Source organism: Cynoglossus semilaevis, chromosome 14 (assembly GCF_000523025.1).
Source record: "Cynoglossus semilaevis isolate Cse_v1.0 chromosome 14, Cse_v1.0, whole genome shotgun sequence".
NCBI lineage: Eukaryota > Metazoa > Chordata > Actinopteri > Pleuronectiformes > Cynoglossidae > Cynoglossus > Cynoglossus semilaevis.
Window position 1 is genome coordinate 3,990,916 of NC_024320.1, and position 24,227 is coordinate 4,015,142.

The 24,227-nt window shown below is 38.7% G+C and overlaps 5 protein-coding genes across 7 annotated transcripts in view; 1 reads left to right on the plus strand and 4 right to left on the minus strand.

Annotated features, from left to right (window-relative positions):
* Positions 1-4,064, minus strand: part of pnpla7a (patatin-like phospholipase domain containing 7a) — a 28,166-nt gene extending 24,102 nt beyond the window's left edge. The window contains exons 1-8 of the mRNA XM_008324523.3: positions 3,924-4,064; positions 2,823-2,880; positions 2,535-2,609; positions 2,201-2,288; positions 1,839-1,921; positions 1,614-1,714; positions 1,372-1,512; positions 461-620 (exon numbers count right to left, since the gene is read on the minus strand). Of these exons, the coding sequence (XP_008322745.1) occupies positions 461-620; positions 1,372-1,512; positions 1,614-1,714; positions 1,839-1,921; positions 2,201-2,288; positions 2,535-2,609; positions 2,823-2,880; positions 3,924-3,934 (717 nt within the window). The 5' untranslated portion in view covers positions 3,935-4,064. The remainder of the gene's footprint in view (positions 1-460; positions 621-1,371; positions 1,513-1,613; positions 1,715-1,838; positions 1,922-2,200; positions 2,289-2,534; positions 2,610-2,822; positions 2,881-3,923) is intronic.
* LOC103389163 (threonine synthase-like 2) overlaps positions 1-24,227 on the minus strand; it is a 649,915-nt gene that overhangs the window by 460,656 nt on the left and 165,032 nt on the right. The gene's annotated exons all lie outside the window — the stretch shown is intronic.
* On the minus strand, positions 4,543-11,895 carry clic3 (chloride intracellular channel 3). Of its 2 annotated transcripts, XM_008324525.2 has the most exons (7): positions 10,119-11,895; positions 9,765-9,863; positions 7,635-7,744; positions 7,221-7,346; positions 6,333-6,439; positions 6,066-6,241; positions 4,543-5,659 (listed from the first exon to the last, which is right to left on the minus strand). In XM_008324525.2, the coding sequence occupies exons 2-7, from the start codon at positions 9,798-9,800 to the stop codon at positions 5,495-5,497; spliced, it is 720 nt and encodes a 239-aa protein (XP_008322747.1). In that variant the 5' UTR covers positions 9,801-9,863; positions 10,119-11,895; the 3' UTR covers positions 4,543-5,494. The 2 variants fall into 2 exon arrangements, with proteins under 2 accessions (XP_008322747.1, XP_024918620.1); XM_025062852.1 differs by lacking the exons at positions 9,765-9,863; positions 10,119-11,895 and adding an exon at positions 8,105-8,721.
* On the plus strand, positions 12,247-15,667 carry fut7 (fucosyltransferase 7 (alpha (1,3) fucosyltransferase)). The gene is made up of 3 exons (XM_008324526.3): positions 12,247-12,531; positions 13,022-13,111; positions 14,463-15,667. Exons 2-3 carry the CDS (start codon positions 13,109-13,111, stop codon positions 15,543-15,545), a joined length of 1,086 nt encoding a protein of 361 aa, XP_008322748.1. The 5' UTR covers positions 12,247-12,531; positions 13,022-13,108; the 3' UTR covers positions 15,546-15,667.
* Positions 16,878-20,594, minus strand: pou5f3 (POU domain, class 5, transcription factor 3). 2 transcript variants are annotated; one of them, XM_025062840.1, is made up of 6 exons: positions 19,511-20,594; positions 19,281-19,392; positions 18,609-18,739; positions 18,203-18,367; positions 18,034-18,109; positions 16,878-17,971 (listed from the first exon to the last, which is right to left on the minus strand). In XM_025062840.1, exons 1-6 carry the CDS (start codon positions 20,270-20,272, stop codon positions 17,811-17,813), a joined length of 1,407 nt encoding a protein of 468 aa, XP_024918608.1. In that variant the 5' UTR covers positions 20,273-20,594; the 3' UTR covers positions 16,878-17,810. The 2 variants fall into 2 exon arrangements, with proteins under 2 accessions (XP_024918608.1, XP_008322749.1); XM_008324527.3 differs by having other exon boundaries at positions 16,878-18,109; positions 19,511-20,590.

Consider the following 24,227-nt stretch of genomic DNA (forward strand, 5'->3'; position numbering starts at 1 on the left):
TAACACAAATTTGATTGGCTGGTCATGTCACATGAGACACTGCACCAGTTGGAAGCAGAGAAGTGATGTGTACTGGACTGGCCATTGCCTTTACTAACAATACTGGGGAAACAGGGAGGAGAAATTATATATTATATAAATATATATAATACTATTAATAGTCTGATCTCAGAAGCTAAGTAGGGTCGGGCCTGGTTAGTACTGGGAATGCCAGGTGCTGTGACCTTTTTTATGTTTTTTTTTTTGGCTTTTTTTTGGTGGTCGGTTCCATAGTGCAGCAGTTAGCATGCCTGACTTGGAAGCAGAGAGCCCTGGGTTTGATTCCCAAAGGAACCACATGCTTGGTGCCTGTTAACAGCTGCTGTTAACACAAGAATGTCCCAAATGGGTATCAATAAAGTTCATGTTTTAATACATGATGTAATAGACAAGAACCTGAAACTTATCTACATCAACATACATTTTCTTGGATAGAGAGTTCAACTCGTCCGTCCTGGACCACGTAGATGCTGTCATCATCATCTCCAGGCCTGAAAAGACATTCACCTTCTTGTAGCTCAATAGATACCATGTGGCGACACAGCTCCAGAAACAGAGGTTTGTCAAAATGGCCCAGGACCCTGAAAATTATACCATACCAAATGTAATTTAGTCAAATGTCATAAAAGATGCATTCAAGGACGAGATTACATTTTAGAATGCGCATGTGTATATGTAATGCCTGAGTTCAACCTGCACATGCTGTCACGCTATATTTAAGTTCATAAAATGTACTGCAATTGAAAAATATAAATAAATGATAATAATATTAACAGGTAATACAGATGTCAATTATTTATAATAATCAGTAGTAGTAATAATAAATAATGGCTTTTAATTGGCTATTCACCTCTGGTCTTAATCTTTTGAATAAATTGGTCTTGGTCCAAATTTAGTAACTACAACATACATCACATAATATTTTCATGATCCTAAAATGTACTAAACTCTAAACTGTTTATTAAGACTTTGTGTAACTGTGTTATTAAGATAAACTTTGTGTTATTTAATTGTCATTATTATTATTATATATTATATTATATATACAGTATATATATTTATTTATTATTTAACATGGTTTTATTATATCGATTATTAAATCATCTTACAGTATTGCAATTTTCATTCATGTACACAGAGACATATATTGTAGCATTAAAACAAAGAGGATATTTCATCATTAAAAAAAAAAGCCTAAAAGTAAAGCCTTTACTCACATTCTATTTAGTTTTTACGTCTCTTTAGAAAACATTGGTCATTGACTGGGTCTTTGATAAAACTGATAAGTTAAGAAGACAAACACCGAAGGAAAGCTGGGTGAATATTGTTTACCTAACATTTTTCAGCATGTAAAGGACTTCCGACGGCAGGTTTGAGCTCTGCACATCAAACTCTGTTAAGTCAGCCTCCAGCAGTGAGGGAGGGGGCTCCTTGGGCTGTAGGGTGGGGGGGTCTTTACGGATCCTTAGGATTCTGTGGAAATGAACACAAAATATTTAATTACAAGGCTCAACATCAATGCACATCTTACGTAATGGGTGTTGCAGAATTAAAATGGGGAAATCAACATGTACTTGCGAGCTATGCTCAAAACTTTGGTTCTTTTGCGAACGCGCTGTGTTGGCTTGGATACCGAGGCAGAGTTTTGGGGAGGCATTAAGGACAGAGTTTTGACCTGAAGAAGAAAAACGGGCAAGAATCAGATTCCTTGTTTTGCCACAAGCATGGAGACGTGCATGGTTGTTTATTAGAGTGGAAATAAACCACAAACAATGTAGCTATAAGAGGATGAAGAAAACCTTTCTCATTATCTTCCTTCCATAGAAGAGAACTTTATCTCTTTTTCTGAAGCGATACTGGGGCACACCTGGCTGCTGTTTGTCTGTAAACGAAAAAAATATTTATTTTTTTTTGCCAGCAAGATTGGTATCTGATATGGAGAGTGAAAATTTTCAATTTGGTTGAAAGGGTTACCAATTTACTAAGCTATCACATTTGAAATGAAAATATTATAATATATCGGAGGAATCATTCGAATGAGCATTATCAGTAAAAGGCTTTCAGACTAGCCAAGGTAATCAGCTGACGGTCATCACAACACTGGAAGAGCTCAAATTATATAATTACAATAAACAGAGCACTTGGGGGGGAAATGACTCACTGGCATGTTTAAATCTTCTGTAAAGGAAGAGGACAACGATGCCAATCAGTGAGATAGCAACTGCAGCTCCGATAAGGACACCTGTAAGCTGCAGAAAAGAGAAAAGTAATTAAACAACAGCATTAAAACATCAAAGCCACTCCTGTGTATAGAAAAGAAAAGAAGAGAAGAGAAAAAAAAGAATATATTGGAAAAAACTAGGGGAAGTGAAAACTGCTGAGTGATTATGACTTGTCTAAGGCAGATCTCATAAAACTGCCATTCTAGGTAGAAAGTTTCCCATTAAAAAAAACTTCAGTCTTTAAAAAGTGCTGTCAGTGATTTTTCTTAATACCATGGTTGTCTGCATCCTCTCCTCCACAAACTGCTGCAGCCGTGCCCCAATTTCATTTTTGCTGTTCAGCAGCACCTAAAAACACAAAGTAGGAAGGAAGACTTTCTTAATGCTGCTCAATTATATATTGATAAGCAATAAAATGTGACCACTGACAGGTTTTGCAGTGTACAAAACAATTTCAATTTTTCTCATGACTGTATATTTGTTTCTCTTTTTTACAGATTATTTTGTGGCCAGTTAGTGTCAAAAAAAGCTTTTGTTTTTGGGACAAAAACTGTTGCTTACTGAAGTGGGCCATCCACACAATACTCCATCCTCGTCCTCCTCACCATGGCACTCAATCCTGTGAAACATAAATGCTTAGTAAATACCTCTTATGTTACAACATTTAGGTCTATAAGTATACAAGCAGAGCAAAGGTCTTGAAATACATATTGGATTTTACCATCTTAAAAAAAGGTTTCATTCATAAGTAAGCTTTTCTTTTCCATCCATTTAAAATGTATGAATGCAACCTTTACATTCATACATGTGTCACTTTTTTACAAGAGTTACAAAAAAGGCTAAAAGTCAACCTCCAAAAACAATCAAGCAAAATGTAATGCTAATATACAAGTAAAACTTGTAATATATACTATACTATATATAGCAAACATAGTACAGTAAAACTACCAACAAGTACCAAACAAGAAGAAAAGAAAATAGCATAGAATTGTCAGTACAGAAAGGACTATTGGATTTCACTAAATGTAGTTCTTGATAGCATTATACCACAAGGACAGAGCAATATGACGTTGTATTGCTTTTTTAGCTAAAGACACCACAAGTCACAAGCGAAACAGTGTTAAACTTTAGCATATAGCATAGGCCTCCTTTAGCTATATTCATATTGTGAATATTGCTTGTGGGAAGGATATTTCCTAATAAACATTGAAGAGACATGGTAGCAAAAACTACCTTTTGTTTCCCGAAAATAATGCAGTAAAGTACAGAAGAAATTACTAAAAACAAACAAAGCCCAATATCAACCCAAAATATTTAAATTGAAATCCATAAAATCTAAATGTTTAAATGTTTGGTTCCTTGGTGTGTATATTAGCTGCACTCCCACTCTTATAAATGTATCCCGCTGTCTGGATAAAAATACGTAATGGCAACGAAAACTAACTAACTACTAAATATCTTTGTGAATTAAGGCTGATTTTAATATGCACATTTAATGAAATTTAAGTTTAACCGTTACCGACAGCTCATCGTAAGCTAACAGCTAGCATCAATGATGCTATAAGCCTTAGCTACTATCATAAAACAAATGCCGTTTAACGTCTCCTACTGTTTTATGGAGCTGGCAATGTAAAGGTTCATAAATCAATAAACTAGACTCACCCGTCAAGCATTTCCTCGGTTTTTAATAGGGTGACATTTCTGAAAAGGCAGTAGTGTTAAGTTACCCAGCAGCTAACAAAGTTTTGTTTGTATCGACTCTCCTACTCCCGCCCACATTTCAACGTATGCCAACGGGATTGCTGTTTTCAGACCTTACCGTGGTACTCGCTCAATGAATTCCACCAATCAGAGAAGGTCCCTTACTTCCTGTTTACACAGACTTAAAAAGATGGGTTCCGTAAAAAAAAGACACGAAAGGACAAATCTTTTTTATTAGTATTTTATTCTTAACATATTGTAATTCTTAGTGAAGTGGGGTTTTGTAGTTAACAAATATAAAGTATCACAGTTATCAAATTCAAATTTGTTCTATATACAGTATAGTAATGGTGTTATCTATTGTAAATTATAAAGGTTATATCTTGTAATTCGCCAGTATCTATACTAAGCCATTTGCTTTTTCTGTAATTTTAAGATAAATATATAATTGTTTTATAATTTGAAATCTAATTTTTTGCATTCACATGGGTTTTATGTGAGGAAAATGATGACGATGAAGAAGATCGAGAAAAAGAAAACGTTTTTGATAAAACTTGCACCTTAGTATAAAAAAGACGGATCCATCGATAAAATATTACAGTGTTGTATTCTTTAATTGTATAGCAAGTTAATCAGATGTTGCCATTGTTGTTACAAAGTTTTATTACTATTACTAAGAAAAAAATACATTCAACAATAGAAGTACAATTACATTTTAAAGGTGTAATTCCATCTATGATTTTCACTTCACTGTAGCATCAGTAGCGTCTTCTTGCTGATTAACAATCCCTCTTCACCAGACAGCAGAAATACACAAAACATTGTTTTACATGTATTTTGGTATCAATACCATCACAAATGATGTTCCCATTCTCGATATTAAACACTTAGTTATTAAATTATTAATAATATTATCTCTTTTTGTTGTTAGATAAACTCAAACAGGAGAGTTTCTACAGAATAGAAAACTAAGCACAAAACAAATACTAAAAGTCACAAGCAGCATTTACATACATTAAATATGAAGAATACTACATCTTTACTCACATTCACTTCCATCATTCCATTATGCATCTTCAACAAATCAATTCTGCTCCTCTGACTCTCCATCATAATTCCATGTAAACATCCACAGCCATGTTTTCAGCTTTCACTTTCATGTGGTAAGATTCTTTCTATCAATCCTTCCAGACAAAACAGCAATCAAACAACTGCAATCAACAGTGAGTAATAGCCTTGACACAGTGTGCATGCACAATTAGAGAGAAAACTGTGGGATTTGCAGTGCTTTTTCACTCTCTAAATGGGGCTAAATAAAAAATCCACAATCAGCACAGCTCCAGCATGCAGTGATACAAACTCAGAAACACTAAATAGCTACAACACAATTAAGGAAAATTAATGACAACAACATCTCATCATAATAAATTCTCAACATCCAGACACATATCACTCAAACATGCTGGTTTTTTCCTCTTAAATCATTTTTCTTCACGACTTCAACGTTGCTTCGATGTTTCCTGATAACACCTCTACATGTTCAGGTACTTGGCCACAGAGCGATAAGCCAGGAGGATCTCTGAGTCACGTGGGCAGGTGTAACGAAACTCATCCTGTTTGTAGGCGTTAGTTAGGTAACGCGTCAGACCTTTCAGCTGTGGAGGGATGTCAAATTTTCGGTATTCCATACACACCACCTGTGAAAACGGCGTATTAAAGCAGTATAAGTATATAAAAATAGGTGTCCCAAAAATACAATGACATTATACACTTTGAATTAAATCGCTTAAGTTTGTTCAGGATGCCCAGTATTTCTCTACTACATACGTTTATTTTAACATTAACTAAGAAACATAAGTAAATAATAAGTAAATTGGAAATACCTGAAGCACAAGATTGACTAAGACAATAACAGTGTTGTGCAATTTAAAAAAATAAAATAAAAGGTTTAAATATATATATATATATTATCCTTTATTTATATATTTAATTTTGAGCATGGTGTTGAAATTTAGTTAGCTAAATGCTATTATAAACAAAAACATTTCGGTAGAATTTTTATCAATAGCTAATGTTGGGGCGGTTTTCTTAAGCTGAGCTTACTTTGACAATGTGCAGTTTGGGAAGCAGGTTACAGTCTGCCAGTGAGAGGCTGTCGCCGTCTAGGTACAGGCGTGTGGACGTGTTGGCATTTGGATTCTGGTCCAGTTCGTGAGGCAGAGGAGTCTCCAGATACTTGTCGAGCTTCACAAGAGTAACTAGAAACTTATTCTCCAGCACTGGGAGAGAGAGAGAGTCAGATCAGTCAGTCTTTACATATCAAATGTCGCCCTCGTGTGGTCACAAATGAAGACGAACTGATGCGCTTACTGTCATTTAGGCTTGGGTTGGGGTTTTTAATGTATGCAGAAAACTTCCGGAAAATGTCTTCTCCGGCACCGTTGGACTCCTTGTATCGACAGCATAGTTTTTTGTAACTGCCATTTGAAAAATAATGGTGGGTGTGACATTTTCAATGTGATTTAAAAGAAAGTAGAAAAAAGTTCATATCTAAAAGTACTTCAGGTAAAAGTCAAGTATATCACTTTCGAGATCTATAACAGACATTAGGGATATTTCACTTTTATTTTTCCAATGTTTTTAAAGATAGCCTTTTTGTCAAAATTACAACTTTTAAGGGTCTTTGCATGTACTAACCTGAGTGTGTAATAAATATGGTAAATCGTATGTCCACGTTTAAGCCACTTTATCCCTATGTTTGCTAGCCGTTAGCATCTTTTTGGTCAATTGTAGGCTAAATTTACTTTTTACTCAGTTCAAATATTTTTAGTTAATGTAAAGCTGTTTTCTTATGAAATGTAGTTCCCAAATTTAGGAAGGCTTTTTTAACCAAATTTGGCCTTATTTTCAGCTAACTGTACTACATTTTGTATATTTAGCCAGGATTAGCCAAGATAATTTAAGGTCTGTTGTGCCATTTTTTTTAATGTTTGGGGAACAGTACACATAATGAGTGTTTGTTACTTGTATTATTTGTATTTGTTTCAGTTTTTGGCAAATGTTAAGCTGTTTCTCAATAAATTTCTTTCAACACTTTTCCCCAACTTTGGGATATAACACATCAATCTTTAGCTATTTTTGTTAAGCATTTGGTTTTGTTGACCATTTCTGTGTGGGCCTCATGTTAATGTGACCCACAAACATGGACTACGTTAACATGTTGACTTGAAAAGATTTCTTCAGCTGTCATTCACTCACTGTGGTGGAGCTAAGGTCTCTTCCAGAAACTCCTCAATTTTGTTGGTGTCAGTTTTGACTTCGCCGTTGCAGATGAGGAAGGGCGGCTGAGAGCCTGGAGCCAGAGCTTTCAAAGCATCAGGTGTCCTGTAACAGAAGATGTAGAATCAGTTCTAAGAACCAGTCCAGACATAGCTGACTAGATGTATACCTTGAATAGCAATAGTGAGCCATACATTTGTATTTTTATAATTGTATTTTCATGACAAATGTTTCTGCAAAGCTGCAAAATAAATTATCATCAGGTGACAGTGTGACCAGAAAACATTGCCCTTAAAGTTCAGAATAATGACGACAGTTGGCAATAGTAAGGCCATAAATGCAGCTAGTCTTGAATACTGTCTTATGCACAGAACTATAAAGAAGTGTCCTCACCGTGTCATGTCCACAGTAGTGAGGGTAAAGTCTACGCCCTTCAACCACAGAATCATGAAGAGTCTCTGACAGAAAGGACAATTCCCCACACTTTCTGCATCAATGCTCGCCTGACAAACACACAGACATTTATATGTTAGTGTCCAAGTCAGACTACAGGCCAGCAAGACAAAAACTCAATACACAGATATGGGCAGGCTAAAAGAAAGAAAGTTAAACTAAGGTCAGGGATTAACAAGTGCCCGGGGCACTGGTCTGTAAAATGTATACATTTACACTTGTGACCTTTGGGGGGCGGTTAACAAATGTTATTACATCTATATTTTAATTGAAGTCCCTTGTTTGTCCCACAGTGCCAACATTGTTATGTGTAAGGTCGGTGTATAAGGTCGGCATGATAATCGCTACACTATGGAACACTATTAAAAAAAACTATACACCTCAGCTAAAGTTTAGCCTCATTGAGTTACCTCAGTTATGCAGTGGTTCCTTAGCTTGGGTGTAGACCTGCATCAGCCTCCATTTGAGCAGGCTCAACAAGAATGCCTGTACGGCTAATCGGAGTTCAGTCTAGGTACTCATTAATATTGCAGTAATACTAACGTACCAGTGCACCATCTCATCATTATCTGACTGTCTTCTTGTGACAGACCTCTGCGTGTGACTGTCAGTAATATGGACCTGGAGTGACTTTTTAGCTAGTTCTGATTCGACTTCCTGTTTTGTGCATTCTTCTTATGTGTCCATTGTGATTTCACATACTGCCTGAGTTCTCAATGTACTGATCTGTTGAGTGTAGAGCTTTTTGTGAAAGCTCGTCAAACTTGGTCAATCTGTCTCGTACCAGCAGTGAATCACAAACCCTTTACTAGCGCACATCAACTTTTCGATTTTAAACAGAATCTCTCCGCCTACACTTCCCATACTCATCCAACCATGAACATGTCTGAGTGTTTGCGGCTAGCATGGGGTTTCACATCCTGGATACCAGATACAGGCCAACTGTTGTGGTTGCTAACTGAAATCTAAGCCTCTAAGAGCTTGTAGAATAGATTCTTACATGATTTTTTTTTAATAGCCAAATGTTTAATTTGTTTAGCCTTCTTTATTAGTGAACCTTTAGTATCTTTTGAATAAGTTCTTATTAATTTTGAAAATATTAAAAACTATATATAAAACTACTTTTATCAACTTTGTTGCAGCTAAATTGTATCTATTTCTGGCTTAACTAATTTTTTTAGCATCTTAGCTAATCCAAATCTATTTATTATATATATATATATAAGTATTTAGCTATTGGCAAAATACTAACTTTAAATTATACCTTTTCTTAATCTATTTTTATAATAACAGTTGTGTGTGGCTAACCCTCAGTTATAAATCTTTAAAAAATACTTAGACTAAGGTTCTTATTTCTAACTTGTGTCATGTCTTGCTAACATTGTATGACTGTAAGGGTTTTCAATGTAATCTTAGCTATTTTAGCACATCCCACAGCATTTACGAGTCTCACATCAATTAACATCAATTTTCAACTCAACTTGAAAGGAAACACGCAAAATTTTTCAGTGCTGTACGACTGTTTTTTTTTTTTTTTTGTCTAACGACATCTGATTATTTTGTTATCTTAAAACTGAAAGAACTGCATTTCAGCTCAAGGCAAAAGCTGAAAGCTAACATAAAGAATGTGAAATATTAGGCACTGAAATAAATAATATTTTTTAAAACTACCAAAAAAAACATTAAAATGAAGTTACATTGCACAATGTTGACTTCATCAACAAAAAAAGCTGAATGATACCCAAAGATTATAACCAATAAGAAAAAGTAGAGATAAACGCAAAAAACAAAATGGGGTATATGCACAAAAATAGCATTGGGTTTTTTGTTTGTTTTTTTCTTAGGATTTTAGGATTAAGAGAAATGCACTATTTGAAATTTGCTCATACAGTAAGTTTTGATGATGCCTAACTTTTGGAACAGGATTTATAAACAACAAGTACACAAAAATGAAAATGAAATGAAATTCCACAGAGATATTCTTCCTTGAAGGTCTGTGACATTTAACAGACTGCTGCTGCTGCTGCTGCTGCTGCTCAGGTTGACATGATTTGTACAACATTAACATACCTTCACGAAGAGTTCAATCTTCGGGGCCTCAGCCATGGTTTTGTCTCAGTTTTTGTATTTTTTTGTAAACTGTCCACTGGTGTCTTCTGGAGTTGTTTCCTGTAAGGTTTATACAAAGAAGGAAGAAATGACTTGACGTGTTGATCCTGATGAGTCAAATCTTTGTCCACTTTTAGACACACACATACATGCAGTGAGTCTTGTTTAATTTATTCCTAATGCTAATTATCACCAAATACGATTTCGAACTTCGAGAGCCTTATAAAATCTTAATTAATTACCGGATTGTCATATATGACAAATGAATAACAAAAAAACAAAATTCAGTCACACAACCTAAAAGTTCATACTCACTGCGGTGGTCAGAGCCTCTTTTCCACAGTATATATGTAGTGATATCCCACAGTTTGGCCTCACCCTATCCTCCCTCTCTTCTGTCTCTCTGTCTCCTTGTTTTCACCTGTGCGTCTACCACACCTTTCAGACTCTCAGGCCCAGTGGGCACCTCCCTCTGGCCTTTCCGGTCCAACCAGCAAATCTGGATCGCAGCTCCTAACCTCGGAGCCTTCCAGCATATTCTATCACATCAATCTGTCACTCTCAGAGCAACTTGTTTCTGGCCACTTTGGTCTCAGTTTGACCCTTTGGTTCCGTTCAACATCACAATTAGGACCAATTTCATGTCATTAAATAGTTATGGGATGTTAATTGTTGCCATAGTGACCATTTCTAGTTATGTGAAGGGGTGCCCCCATGCCGGTTTTTTGTCTGGTGCCTTTATTCTCTGTCTTTTCTTTCCTCTCTTATCAATACTGTCTCTGTGCCTTTTGCCTCAGACTCTGTGTTCTCCTCAGTGGTGTGTATGTGTGCTACTGGCATCACTATACTTGTGGGGATAAACATTATTGTTGTGGCATTACGGGGACATTTTGAAGGTCCTCACTGATTTAGCGGCGTTTTTTGAAGTTTAGCTTTAACTAACAATAGGATCAGGGATAGGGTAAGTTATTATGGGTAGCCAACGTGCTTACAGACAACACAAAACAGGGTGTCTGTGTTTGTGTGTGTAGGGCATGTTCATCATGACCGTCAGAGAGATTGTGTCATGCAGCCGGTATTTACTGAGGTCACTGATGTTTCTGTGTACGACAGAAGAAGGAAGAAACACCTTAACTCAAAAGCTTCACACGTGAATAGTTTCACGGTGAGAGGAGTGGTGAAAATAACATAAAGAAGAATTCACCTCATTACAGATAGACATGGAAAATGACAAGACAGAATAAGAGAGGCATTTCGCGTTAGGAAGGACGTCACTGGTTCACCTCCAGAGCCACAGACGGTCTCTCTGTGAGGAGACTGCATGGCCTGTTTTTGCTTCATTTTCTGCTGGTCTGTGGTCAACATTTATTTAGATATAACTTCTGGTTTTCAAAATAAAAGTGAACAATTTAAAAATAAATAAATACATAAACATCTTCAGGCAAAAGAATATACAAAACATTGACAGTGACATAAGACAATGCTCTGGTGCATATATCACTGTCAATGAAAATGTGGTTCGGCCTCTTGAACAGTCCATCCAATCGTCACGCTGAAGCTCATTGACCACGACCAGTCAGGTTTTATCCAATCAGCAATCTAGAAAATGTGCAGAAGAAACAAACTGACACTCGGTTGTAACAGGGCTGTCAAACAAATGAGATCGTTAATCTTTTTTTATTACAGAGTAGATGTGGATTACACACGATTAATTGATGAAAAAAATGTTTCAGCAGTTCTTAACAGTTACAGTAACAAACAAACATGAGAAACATGAGAGCTTTCAAATAATTCCATGCTATAACTGTTTTCTTTTTTATTATTATTATTATTATCTCTTCAACAGTTTCAACTACTACATGCCAACCTGCTACCCTTTTTCAATTTATTATGAAATTTACTAACGGATATTTTAGTTACTTTGCATTAGTTTCCCAGCATGTGAGAGACAAACAGCTTTGAAATAACCACGATTATGATGTGGTGTTAAAAAGGTTAAGTTTAAGTTAAGCTTAAGGGTTTTTTTTTCCATGATTATTGTTTGCTAATTTTGCCTGCAATATCAGACATTTCAAGAGCATCTTACAAAAATGTGTATAATTTTTACCCTGATAAAGGCATACATTGCAGATTCTTGTTGTTGATTCTGATGTATGTTACTTGTTTGGTGCATTAACAACACATTTATTGTTATATAAACATTCTCAACCTTGGTCTTAATCTAAACCACCTTGAATAATGTACGCGCCTTTGGAGAAACAGAAACTGGTCTAAGAACCGTCTCTACCACAGGTGTAGTATGTCAGAGTCCGTTTGAGGCCGAATGTTTTTTAAAGTTACTCTGATGATTCACTGGGTGCAATTTCCCCTCTGTAACCACCGTTTACACTTAAGAACATGCCCAACACTTCCTCTCTGCAACTGTGCTGCAGAGAACAGGCTGGTGAGTGCGGATGTGCTGTGTGGTATCAGTGAAGCCATGTGCACAATAATAGGATCATATTCGCTAATGGGCAGGGATTGATGTAGATGGGAGTGCGTCTGAAACAGTGGGAGATGCTTAAAAATGGCCTGACCCTACGTCAGAACACTTTATATCTTCACCATCCTGCAAGGAAACGAGTGTTTGGTTCGTGATTCTTCAGGTTTGACACCTCGCCACGAGCAGACAACCGAAATAAAAAAGACTGAGAAAATGGGCGAGCCAAAATCGTATCTGTTTGATCAGGTTAGTCAAGAAAAAATTGAAAATGATATAATCATATTATTTTACTGAGGTCTGAACTAACAAGGAATATCGTGCCAAAATCCAAACAAAAATGTCTTGTTATATGTATGATTGTTATTCACTTTTCATAATGCATTTATAATTTAGGCACTAAATGCATTGGAAGTATAACAAAAATAGAGCTGTTAAAAATATGAAATTATAGATTAAAATGATTAGGTTATTTTGAACTATTGCACAAGACCGAGGTTGAACTGGTTGATTTTAGTAACGATTCTGTTTCTCTGTGCAGAGCTAAAAAGTACTGAAATAAAAATATTGATTAAATTAAATGTGACGTGGTGTTGCTAACACTAAGACATAATTGTGATCCACAGTGGAATTAGGCTTGGTTCCACTGCTGGTCTTACAGGCATGCAATACATTTGTGCAATAGGTTTGTGGTCTGCACAGCCTGTTCCTCTGACTGCTCGCTGTCTGTTTTTTCTAGGGAAGAAAACTCCCTTTCACAATAGTGGGGTTGAGAAGAGAAATGTCAATGGCTCATATTTGACCAGTGCTCACACTGGAAGAGTTAATGGTGAGTTTCTTGTAGAATTAACCATTGTTTTTATGATGCCAGCCCAGTTCCACTGGAGGTTTTCTGTTTTGATCATTCTTATTCTCTAGATCTGTCTGTCATGTTTGGAAAGCATCTCTAAAAACCAAGATGTTCGTGTTTGTGTCTGTGTATGTGTATGTCAGACAGAGCTAATGCAAATCTTTTCATGTTACGGGCTGTGTACGTAGGGGAATGTTGTTATTTTACATTGAAACAGGATTGAATCTGTACCTATTAATAACATTTAATTCAAAAGAATTTTACAACACAGTATTTGTAATAATAGTTAAAAGTATAACTTCCTAGAACAAGAGGAGAATGTCTGCTGTAACTTGAGGTTTTTCTTTATAGTAATGTCAGCACTAATCACTAACCCTAAAGAGAAAAAACGAAGTGGCTGTTACTGACAGTGGTTCAGTCAGGCTGTTTTTAGATATGGCATGACAACAGATTGGGTTTTACATTAGTGTGCAAAAACCCCAGTGCTGTCAAGACCCAATAGCAGCACAACCAGGTCGGGATTAACTCAGGGTTTATTGGATTAAACAGAATACTAATCATTTTTAATATTAATATGCAAAAAAAAAAGAAGAAACATACGCAAATGAAACTTACTGATTGAAACTTAGCTTCTGAGCGTTGGTGGATCTTAGTCATTTGTGTACATCTTGACAGTGGGTCGTGGTCCTCAATGATATTAATCAGTCTACAGTCCTGAACAACTGGAACGACTGTCAGTCATAGACTTACTGCCTGTCCTGACCTCAGTCAAGTTTCTCTGACACAGGCTCGGCCGCTGACATGAGGTTGAAGGTTCTACACACAAACACATTTGGATTTGGATTTGAGAAGGTACTTTAAGGTTGAGGCGCTTCAGTGAAACAAAAACTCCATTCTGCAATGTGCGCAAATAGTATAAAAGTGTGTATGGACTCTGTATTAAAGCAACAATAAGTGGATGGAGATTGAAGGATGGGCGGTGTGTGACATTGGGTTGCACATGGGTTAAGATAGACTAACAAATTTAAATTAGATGAATTCTATAAATTAACTATCTTAACTTATCTTAACCATAATTTAAGCAACTGAATTTAATTCCATTCTTAACCCAAACATGGAGGTCATGACGTTGTGTGGGGAATTCCCCAGAATCTACATTCTCTGACGGATGTCAGAGAATTCCTCCGATTTTATGTTCCAATATAAAAATCTGTGCAATAACCAAGATAGTTTCATTTTCCTAAAGTTAAATCCTGTTTTCATTTGTTTAATTTTTCTACTTGATGATTGGCTACCTCCCCCCCCCCCCCCCCCCCCCCCCCCGTCACAGGAGGGTGAAACCATGAGGACTCTTCAGCCAGTGAAAAAGTCCATCCTCTTTCTTGTTCCCTGTCTTCTACTGCTCTACTTCTACAACAGTTGGCTGACGGGATTCCAGCCTGTGAACACCGTCCATCCCTACATCCTCTGCAAAAACAGCAGCGGCTACAGCCACAACGTGACCATTTTGCTTTGGCACTTTCCTTTTGGTGTATCGATGAAGTTAGATGGTGATGTATGCTGGGATCTCTACCACATTCCTCGCTGTAGACTGGTGGACCAGCGCTCCGCCATCTCCTACGCTGACGTGGTGGTCTTCCACAACAGAGAGCTCGTTATGGGTCATGAGAAGCTGCCCTTGGACCATGTGTGTCCGCAGCATCAGAGGTGGGCCTGGATGACCCTGGAGTCTCCAGTTAACAATGGAAACTTGAGACAATTCTCAAATATCTTCAACATGACCATGACCTACAGGAGGGATTCTGATGTCCCTCTGCCCTATGGGATGATTCTGCCAAAGGCTGAGGCTGAGGAAGCACAGCTGGAAGTTGTACCTCTGAATAAGAGCTCTCTCATCTGCTGGGTTGTCAGCAATTACCAGAGCCACTACAAAAGAAGCCAGGTTTACCAAGAGCTCAGTTCACTGGTTCCTGTCCAGGTTTACGGGAAATGGAGCAAGAATTACCTTCGGGATTCCAAGCTCTTACCTACCATTTCTCACTGCTATTTTTATTTGGCCTTTGAGAACTCTATTGCAACAGATTATATCACAGAGAAGCTGTGGAAGAATGCCTTCCAGGGTGGAGCAGTTCCAGTTGTCCTCGGTGCACGTTTGAGCGACTACAGAGCCGTAGCACCACCTCATTCGTTCATCCACGTGGATGACTTCACCTCGGTCAAGGATTTGGCCAAGTATCTGCAGCAGCTGGCCAAGGACGAAAAACGCTACCGGGAGTATTTTACCTGGAAAGAAAAGTGGGAAGTGAAGCGTTTCACCGACTGGAGGGAGAGACTCTGTCAGATATGTCTGCACTTTGACACTTTACCTGAACATAAAGTTTACCCCGATCTCATGGCCTGGATGAGCTCCTGAAAACCTGTTGAGTTTTTTGGGGTGGTGCAAGCGAACAAGGACAATTTGTATCAGCTAAACAGCTGTAAATTACATAACAATGTTTTGAGAAAGGAATAAAAACTACATTATTGCCTTTTAAACTATCCTGCTGTCTATATAACTATTATCATCCTACCAAGAGTGTATTTTAGATATATGTATATATATATATATATATATATATATATTCCATCCATACATCGATCATCTGCTTATCCGTTACCGGGTCACGGGGGCAGCAGTCTCTATGACCGCCACCCAAATCACATTGCACCGTACCAACCCCCCTGAACCTTCCTGCAGGTGGTGAGTCCACTGGAAAAAGAAGCGTTCCCTGACCGGGAATCAATACCTGGGCCGCAGCAGCGAGAGCGCCGAATTCTAACCACTAGACCAGCAGGGAATATATTTTTATATTTATGAATATATATATATATATATACACATAGTACAAACTTGATGCATTGATGTGTGACTGAACTGAGATGATGAATTGACAGAGAAAACAGGCCTTTGTTTTTGTGTGTCTTCTTGAGATTTACTCTATTAAGACTTCTCTGTAACTTAAATACATGTGAGTCTGGTTAAAAAGACACTTGACTACACCTGCTCAACATCCTGTAATTTCCAAGTTTGATTCAAAAGACCATTTAGTTGCATTGCTGAAAAATTAAGAAACAATTTGTTAAGTCACATCATTGGGGAAGAAACCTGATTGCAGCACTGTAACTGAGAAACTACAGCCAAGGGTGCAAGGTACTGGTCAGTCGTCCACCCCCATCAGTGAAGCCTTTGAAGAGGTAAGCAATTAACTTTCCAGAATCTGACACAGCTTTCAATGGCTCTAGACGTTTCCACATTATATAATTTATTACATAATTTATTTATATTATCATTATACCTCCGCCTTTTCCTTGCAATACCCACGTTTGCCCAACAGATGGTGTAAAAAATGATAAAAACATTTTAGCCTTTATGCATGACTTTTACACAGCATGGTCAAGGTCAAGGTCAAGGTCAGCTTTATTGTCAATACCTTCACTAAGCATTTATCTTAGTTCTCACAAACGCCCCATCTATCTGCTCCTGACCCACCCACCGGCCGCCCCTCCCCCGTTCAATTTTAGGACAATTCTGGCCTGCAAGTCAAAGTTTGTCCACTCCTGACATAAACAAAATCATCTGAGATTGATTAGCAACCCTTGGGCTGCAGCCTGTGGCTGGGCCATGAGCGCCCGGTCTCATCTGTCCTGTTGTGATTGTAGTTGCTTATCAATTCAAGGCAGCACCACAGACACATCACAGACAAAATTTGGTGGGAAATGTGCAAATATTTACTGATAAGAAAATTCATTGTGTTGCAGATACAAATTCTCATATTAAAAAACAACATTCTCTTGAGTCAACACAATATGTTTTAGTGTTTGACAAGACCAGCAAAACCAACACTTCAATAAATTACTGTAAAAAGTTGATATTTAAAAGTCAAGGTCCCTTTGGTTGTGAGGTTGAGAGACATTTCATGCCTCTTCAAAAACAAAAACAAAAGACTAAAAATACAGGTTCAAATTGATGAGCGATCCACATGACAACAGATGATAATCAAGTCTGCTTGGACGTTTCTTTCTTCTAGCCACGTGAGACCGTTACAGTAATAGACCTTGTGCAAAGAGCAGAGTTAGCAGCCACAACACTGATCCACAAACACCTATTCCCACCGTCGCTATTGCTCCATATTCAAATTTGGTCAACATGATGAACAACTTTAAGACAAAATGATTGGGTGTGGAATACCAACACAGATATATAGGGAAATATTCAATGTTACAAAAGCAACTTTGTGCAAAATTGGTGGACAAAAATTCTCTCAAAAGGACCTTAGGTTCTCCATTACAATACCAGAATAGCTGTCAAATGTTGGAGACGCCATTAAAACAGAAACACTCACACGGATACCCTTTATCACCATGATCTGACCCACAGAAAACCCATTGTCAAATTAAAACGTTCATATTTACATCATTATTCCACTTCGGGACAAACGTCTGGAGCCAAATCTTACCTTTTAGAACTGTAGAAACCTGTGGAATAACTCGAAGGCACAGTAGAGTCAAAAACACTTCAGGCGTCAGGTTTTTTGCTGGTGATTGTAAAATGTAGACCCTTCCACCCACCATCACCACCCATCCAACTATCAACAAGGATGCCCATCTTCTGCTGGAATAAGGGTCCACAGAGTTAGGATCAGAGTCTGGATTTGCCCAAATACCAACAGGACATGTTTAGCCTGTCATGTGGCCAACAAGTCCAGAATGAAGGGCTTGTTTCAGGCCGTCTTGTCGATGAAGCTGGGGCATGTAGAGAGCAGGTGGAGGGGGTCCAGGGTAGGTGGGAGTTGGGTAAGCCTGTGGGGGAAGAGGAGATGGAGCCATGCTCAATGGGGAAGGACTCTGCTCGTAGTACTGACCGTCGCATTCTTCGTCCAGAGGCAGAGCCAGGCGCTTTCCTTTCTGTCTTCGATTGCAGAACCACACGCGTACCACCTGTCAGGTACAGCTCGTTAGCCAATTACACAAATAGATTAAAAAAATAAAAACTTTTCATTGTCTGAAATTCTCAGTAATGCCCCGACTTACATCTCTCTCCAGACCCAGGTCATCTGAAATCTGAGTGATCTCCTGGGTGTTGGGTTTGGGGCACTTGACAAAGTAGGACTCCAAGGCAGAGCGTACCGCCCCCTCCAGACTGGTCCTTCGCTTCCTCTTTCTTGTGTCCACAAACACTCGTTCAATCTTGTACATCTATGGTCAACAAGCATATTACACATTGAATAAATTACAAGGATCAGCAAGACAGTAAATGGTTCATTCAAGTTTCCGAGAGCTCAGGTTTCAAGATTTCCCAAGATTAATCTTCCTGATTGCCACTAGATGGCAGACTGTCCTTCAGAACCAGGTCATATAAGAAAAACACCCTGATTCTTTGGGCTCTGTCAGAAATCTTTTGTCTTGTAAACTAGGCGGCAGATGTTGCCAAACTTACATCCTGCGGATTGTCCGAGGTCTCCGCTTCATTCAGCCATCTTTGAAGGAGAGGTTTCAGCTTGCACATGTTCTTGAAGCTTAGTTGCAGAGCCTCAAAGCGGCAGATGGTCGTCTGGCTAAACATCTTACCTGAAATATCAAAAAAATATATATATTAGTGGTGGCATGATCTGAAGCCAAACATTTGTGACAGGGAGGTTGGGGGAAATGTCTGTTGTATAGATTAGGGTTTCTTCAAAAGCTAAGGATGGAAACATTAGCTACTTGGCAAACCTACATACGACAAAAAGTCAAACATGTGAACACTCTGTTTTAGGGGTTGCTAAGGACTAGTAGAATTAGGAACCCCCTCATGACCCAAATCGCAAGTCACAAGTCTTGGCAAGGATTAAGTTAGCAAGTATTAGTGTTAGCCCTTTTGACGATGTCTCTTCTGTCTAGATACCAGAGGTGTTTGTACCGGACGTCTAACAGCTTTAACTGACATTTGTCTGTTTTGTAGTGTTAAATTTATATAACTGGTTCTTCACAATCAAATTGGCAGTTTGAAAATGGTTTTTGACCAAACTTTTTGAAAACTGTAAAAGACCCAGTTTTCAATGTGTCCAAGGACATTTAAAAAGCTAGATTCCAGTGCAACTGTACAGTTCATACATACAACAATACTTACCATAAAGGTTTCCCAGGGCCTGACCAACATCAGCTTGGGTGAAACCTAGGGTTATACGTTTGTGTTTGAGCTCTTTAGCAAATTGTTCCAGTTCTTCAGTAGAGAGGTTCTCCTGTAAGATAGACAAAGGTGGTGGACTGAGTTGACGTTGGACTTTTTCCCTAATACACATTTTAAAAAATGATGTAAAAATGGACAGTCACAAATGTTAAGAGACGGTATCGGTTTACCTCTTCTGAGTCGCTGCAGCCTCCACTGGAAGAGCCGCTGCTCCTGGTGGAGGAAGGCAGCAGGTTCTGGGCCGGAGGTCCGGTCACAGCCTGGGACTGGTTGGAGAAAAACGCGTTTGCCGGTAGGCCGTTGCTGGGTGGTGATGGTGACATCGACGGCGAAGACGCGGAAGATGTCGATGGATTTTGGTTGCTGTTTCCAGGTGGTGTAATGTGAGCGATACCCGGCCAGAAGGACGGGTTCCAGGCCGAAGGGTAAAAAACTCCAGGCGGCATTGCGGCCGAAGTCGGTGGGGTCTGATACTGCTGGGCCTTTATCTCCGTAGAGTACTCGTCTCCTGTGTCCTTTTCAGTCTTTATATCGGGTAGTTTGATCTGCTCCCGGGTCTCGGCTATTGGAGGGCTCAGGTTGGTGGGCTGGGTCGCTGCGGTGGCGCCGGGTACCTGGCCGGTGTACTCGGGCGCCGCGAAGGGAAACCAGTGCTTGGGTTGTCCAAAGTCTCCAGCCTGCAAGTCCGAACCCCGGTAGTCGGTGCTCATTGGAGTAAACGAGAAAAAGGTCTGCGCGGAACCCGGCGTGATGCCACTGTATGCGGCTTTGTTATAGAGGATGCTCGGGTCTGGCAGAACTCCGGGTGGGAGCTGGAACGACGCGGCGTTTCCCAAAAGTTCCTGAGCCAGATTCTGGCTGCACAAGTTGGAGCGGCTGAAATCATATGGCCGACTCTGGCACTCCGGACTCTGTGATCTTTCAGACATCATTCGCACCGACCGACGATCTCGCGTCTAAAACTAAAACTTAATATATGAAATTCGAAGAGAACAGTCAACGTGGAATGGTTTCAAACCTGCTCATCCGTTTGGACTATTCACAGGTACGGACCAGGGACACCGGTGTCAAGATGCTGTCCAGAAACAGTCAGGGCAAAGTCCGGCCTTGTGGTTTTTGGTGCAACATAAACACCAACACGCCTACGGCCTACTCCATTCAGCTCCAGATCAGACACTACCTCCAACCTCCTCACCTTCAAGCTCAAATGCTCCTCTCTGAGTGAAACTCCACAGGTTTTCCTAATCACGGCTGCAGGAGTTACGGCTCTCCTCTGCCCTCCTCTCATTGGCTGTTGCGCACAATTGCGCACAGCTGATGGTGAGTTTGTGAATGACCTTGATTCTTCCCACAGCAGTGGGCGTTGCTTTGTCGTAGATTCGCCACATTTGGTGGAAACTTTGCCTCTTGTTAAAGTCAAGAAAACACGAATTTAGCGGGTGTAAAGGTTCGTATATTTACATTGCTAAACAGCAGCTAACACTGCTAGCCTAGCCCCTTAACACTCCTAATCTCATACATGAATCATAATGAAGGGATTTGCCAAATTATTTATCCGTAAGGAAATGGCTTTGACTTTGAAATGACGGCAGGTGAATTAAATAAACTCACAGCGAAATTCTGAATAAATGTCATTTAGCACATTAAGATAATGACCGAGAAACAACAACTTGTTTTCGTACTGTACAACAGTGTTCGCGGGGTTTTACATCGTCCCTTTTCACTCATGTTTCAAGAATACATTTGAAGATAAAACGAAAACATTAAAAAAAATTAAAAAACACCCCGCTTTTCCAAGACGTGATATATTTTAAATCATGTACGTGTATTTGTGTGCAATATAGTACAATATAGACAAACTACAAAAGTTTGATAGTTTGTGGTATATAGCATTTTAAATTGTAGCATAAATAGCCTTTTATTTTCTACAGCATTTTTTCTCATTTTTGTTTTATGTTTTATCTTGGAGTTTCTAAATCCACCAAAAGCCCAGTACCATAGTGACAATAAAGTGTTATTTTCCGACAATATTTTTGAGAAATATCTTAAGTACTGTCCTGGTCTTTGTCAATAAATACACGTCATATATAGTGTTATATGTGGTACACGGCCTAACAAACACTGACTCTAAACCGTCTTGTGGGTCAAACTCAGCCTTTGTTATTTCAATTTGATGTTATTTATTATTATTATTATTAGAAGTAGTAGCAAACAAATGCATATATAAAGCAAAATCAATCTGTCAGCACAAATGGAATTTCGATCCATTTAATGTCATTTTTTTGCTCTTTGATTATTCATTGTAATATTATACATGTATTGCAGTCAGTTTTTAAACGTTAAATTTATTAAAGTGAGTAAATGTTCTGTTAGATCTAATGTTATAAAAATCCAAAATGAGATTTCATTGAATCCGCCGTTTACGTCACTTTTTCTTTTCTTAGCACATATAAATAGCTATGTATTTAAATATATTTGTATATAAATGTCTGGTGTTATTCGTTGTTAACTGGGTTCATCTCGGTACGTTTAGGCAAAAGTACCGCGGTTCGGTTACGACACCACCCTCAAGTCTCAGGTGATCTGTGTCCACTCCGTCCACTGAGGCACAGATGCGCTCCCCCAGAGAGGGTCGTTGGCCGCAGATTGCGGCAGGAAGACGCGCTGCGGGGTGGGAGCGAGGGGTCCATTGTAGGAGCTTGCCCCCGGGCACCCTGTGGAGTTCGGATCCCGAGTTGCGATGGTCGACCATTAGCTCCTTTTCACATCGAAACAATAAGTCTCAACTCTTTGATTCCGCCCCACACCCTCGAAAAACACCCCCCGACCCCCATGCTCCTCTGAAACAAACACCGACGTTTCACTCTGCCCAAGACCAGAAAGTCCAGAACAGGTCTGAGGAGGTGCAGGTGCAAAACCCAAATTGTAAAAGGGAAAAAAAAACCACGTTACTGTATGTGAGTCATTGATAACGTGAAGAAAATTTTGATTTTTAACTTCTCTGACTGTTATAGTGATTTCACTCTTTACAATATTTTTTTTTGTTTTTTTGATAGATTGAAAAAATAAAATAAAAAAAAGAAAAAGAAAAAAAGAGAGAATGCAGAAATACAGCTGTGATCCAGTATCAGGAACAAACCTGGGGGAGACCACAAGAGCTGTGCCTGGTCAATAGCTTTAGAGGACATCAAACCTGAGCTATACAAGTATTGTCCTGGGACATGGACTTGGGGGTGGGATTGTCATGCAAAAGACAGACAGCAAGACAGTGAGAGGGAGAGTAGAAAGGGAGAGCCGAGCGGTGGGTGGGGGAGGAGGGTGGAGGGCCTTCCATAGCTTTAGTACAGTGAGGAGAGGATGTGTGATTTGCCTGACTCACCCCTCCCTCACTTTTCTCCCCCTTCCTCTACACAGATGCCTCAGATCTTGTCTTTAGCTCTTTTTAAGTGGCCTCTCTGAAGACACCCCAGCAGATCAGGCAGATCAGGCCCAGTCACAGACAGAGAGGGGGGTGGGGGGTGGGGGTTTGAGATAAAAGAAATACTCCCAGGAGAGGAGGAGGAGGAGAGAGAGAGAGAGCAACCACAAACTAACATTTATAAACTAAACCTTAATTAAAGTTTGATGCCCTCAATAAAAGTTAAAGTGCAAACTGCCAGGCTTTTTGGAATTAGATAAGTCTGTGACTTATTTTACATGATAGCATTTTGTGTACAACAAATGTTGGGGGATTAATTGGTAATATTTGTATATATAGAAATATTAGTTTTTAAGGCACCATGAGTCAAATGAATCTAAATAAAAAACAGGTAAAACTGATAAAAAAGGCAACAACTATTGAAAGTTGATACTGGTGGAGTTCAATATGCTGAATAAATCAACCTAAAAAAGCCAACTATAGGTTTATTTAGGTACTGATAGCCTATGAAACACTTTACAGTTTGAGAAAAATATATAAAAAAAAATGTTATCACCACAAATACCTACAGTAGGTCACTCATTACAAACGATGCCAACGACAGCTTTAAAAGCCATAAAATATTCAACAGGAAAAAAATGACCAGAACAACTGCAGCAGTTACATCATAAGCTATGAATGAATTGAATGAATGTTTTTTTTCAAATGTAACAAACGTTATTTGTTAGCATAAATGTAGCACAGAACAAACAAGAACCTGTGTTTACAGCAATTAAGTTAGCAACCAGATAGCTAAAATTAGCACAGTTTAATTATCTTAATTTAATTATTTAGTCTTGACTTAAAGCTAATAAAAAGATAAATATTAGTTGACATTATCTAAAAGAGATTTGATAGAATGCAAAAAGACCAAAGAGTAGGTTCAGAATAGTTATATTATTCATTTTTAAAACCCTTAAGCTTTAGCCTCAGGAAAAAACTCGTTGGTCGTATAAAACATGTCCCTGTAATGTTGTGGACATCTGGGCCAGACTTTCGTTTTACTTCTGTTTGTGTACCACTGCTGATCTTTGACAGACCCAAGCTAACCCGTGGTTCTGTGCAACCTCAGGATTGTGTGTTCTCACTTCCTGGTTTTGTCTCACACATCTGAACTGTCAACCTCTGTTACATGTTCCTGTTTCTCTAACATATATTATTTATAATAAAGGTGTGAGAAAGTCTTCATGTGGAAGTAAACCAGATCCTTCTGATAAAACCCATTTTATTTAAAATTAGTTTCATTCAATAGCAACAACACCCAGAACCTAGGAGTCAGATTAATGCTGAATATATCATGATCCTGTTTCATACTATATATACACTTTTCTCAGTACTGAGTGACTGATAAAGTTAAATAACAGGAATTTAACAACAACCCCTCCTGTTGAGCAGCACAATCGTCTCTCACAAACAAGTCTGATGGCTTT

Bases quoted from the DNA above. Each gene is read 5' to 3' on its own strand.
- clic3 (XM_008324525.2), bottom strand. From the start codon at position 9,800: ATGGCTGAGGCCCCGAAGATTGAACTCTTCGTGAAG. The intron at 7,745-9,764 runs GTATGTTAATGT...TGTGTTTGTCAG, and splicing joins AGATTGAACTCTTCGTGAAG to GCGAGCATTGATGCAGAAAG. The intron at 7,347-7,634 runs GTGAGGACACTT...CTTCTGTTACAG, and splicing joins ACTACTGTGGACATGACACG to GACACCTGATGCTTTGAAAG.
- pou5f3 (XM_008324527.3), bottom strand. From the start codon at position 20,272: ATGATGTCTGAAAGATCACAGAGTCCGGAGTGCCAGAGTCGGCCATAT. The intron at 19,393-19,510 runs GTAAACCGATAC...TCTATCTTACAG, and splicing joins GCTGCAGCGACTCAGAAGAG to GAGAACCTCTCTACTGAAGA. The intron at 18,368-18,608 runs GTAAGTTTGGCA...TGTTGACCATAG, and splicing joins CCTCGGACAATCCGCAGGAT to ATGTACAAGATTGAACGAGT.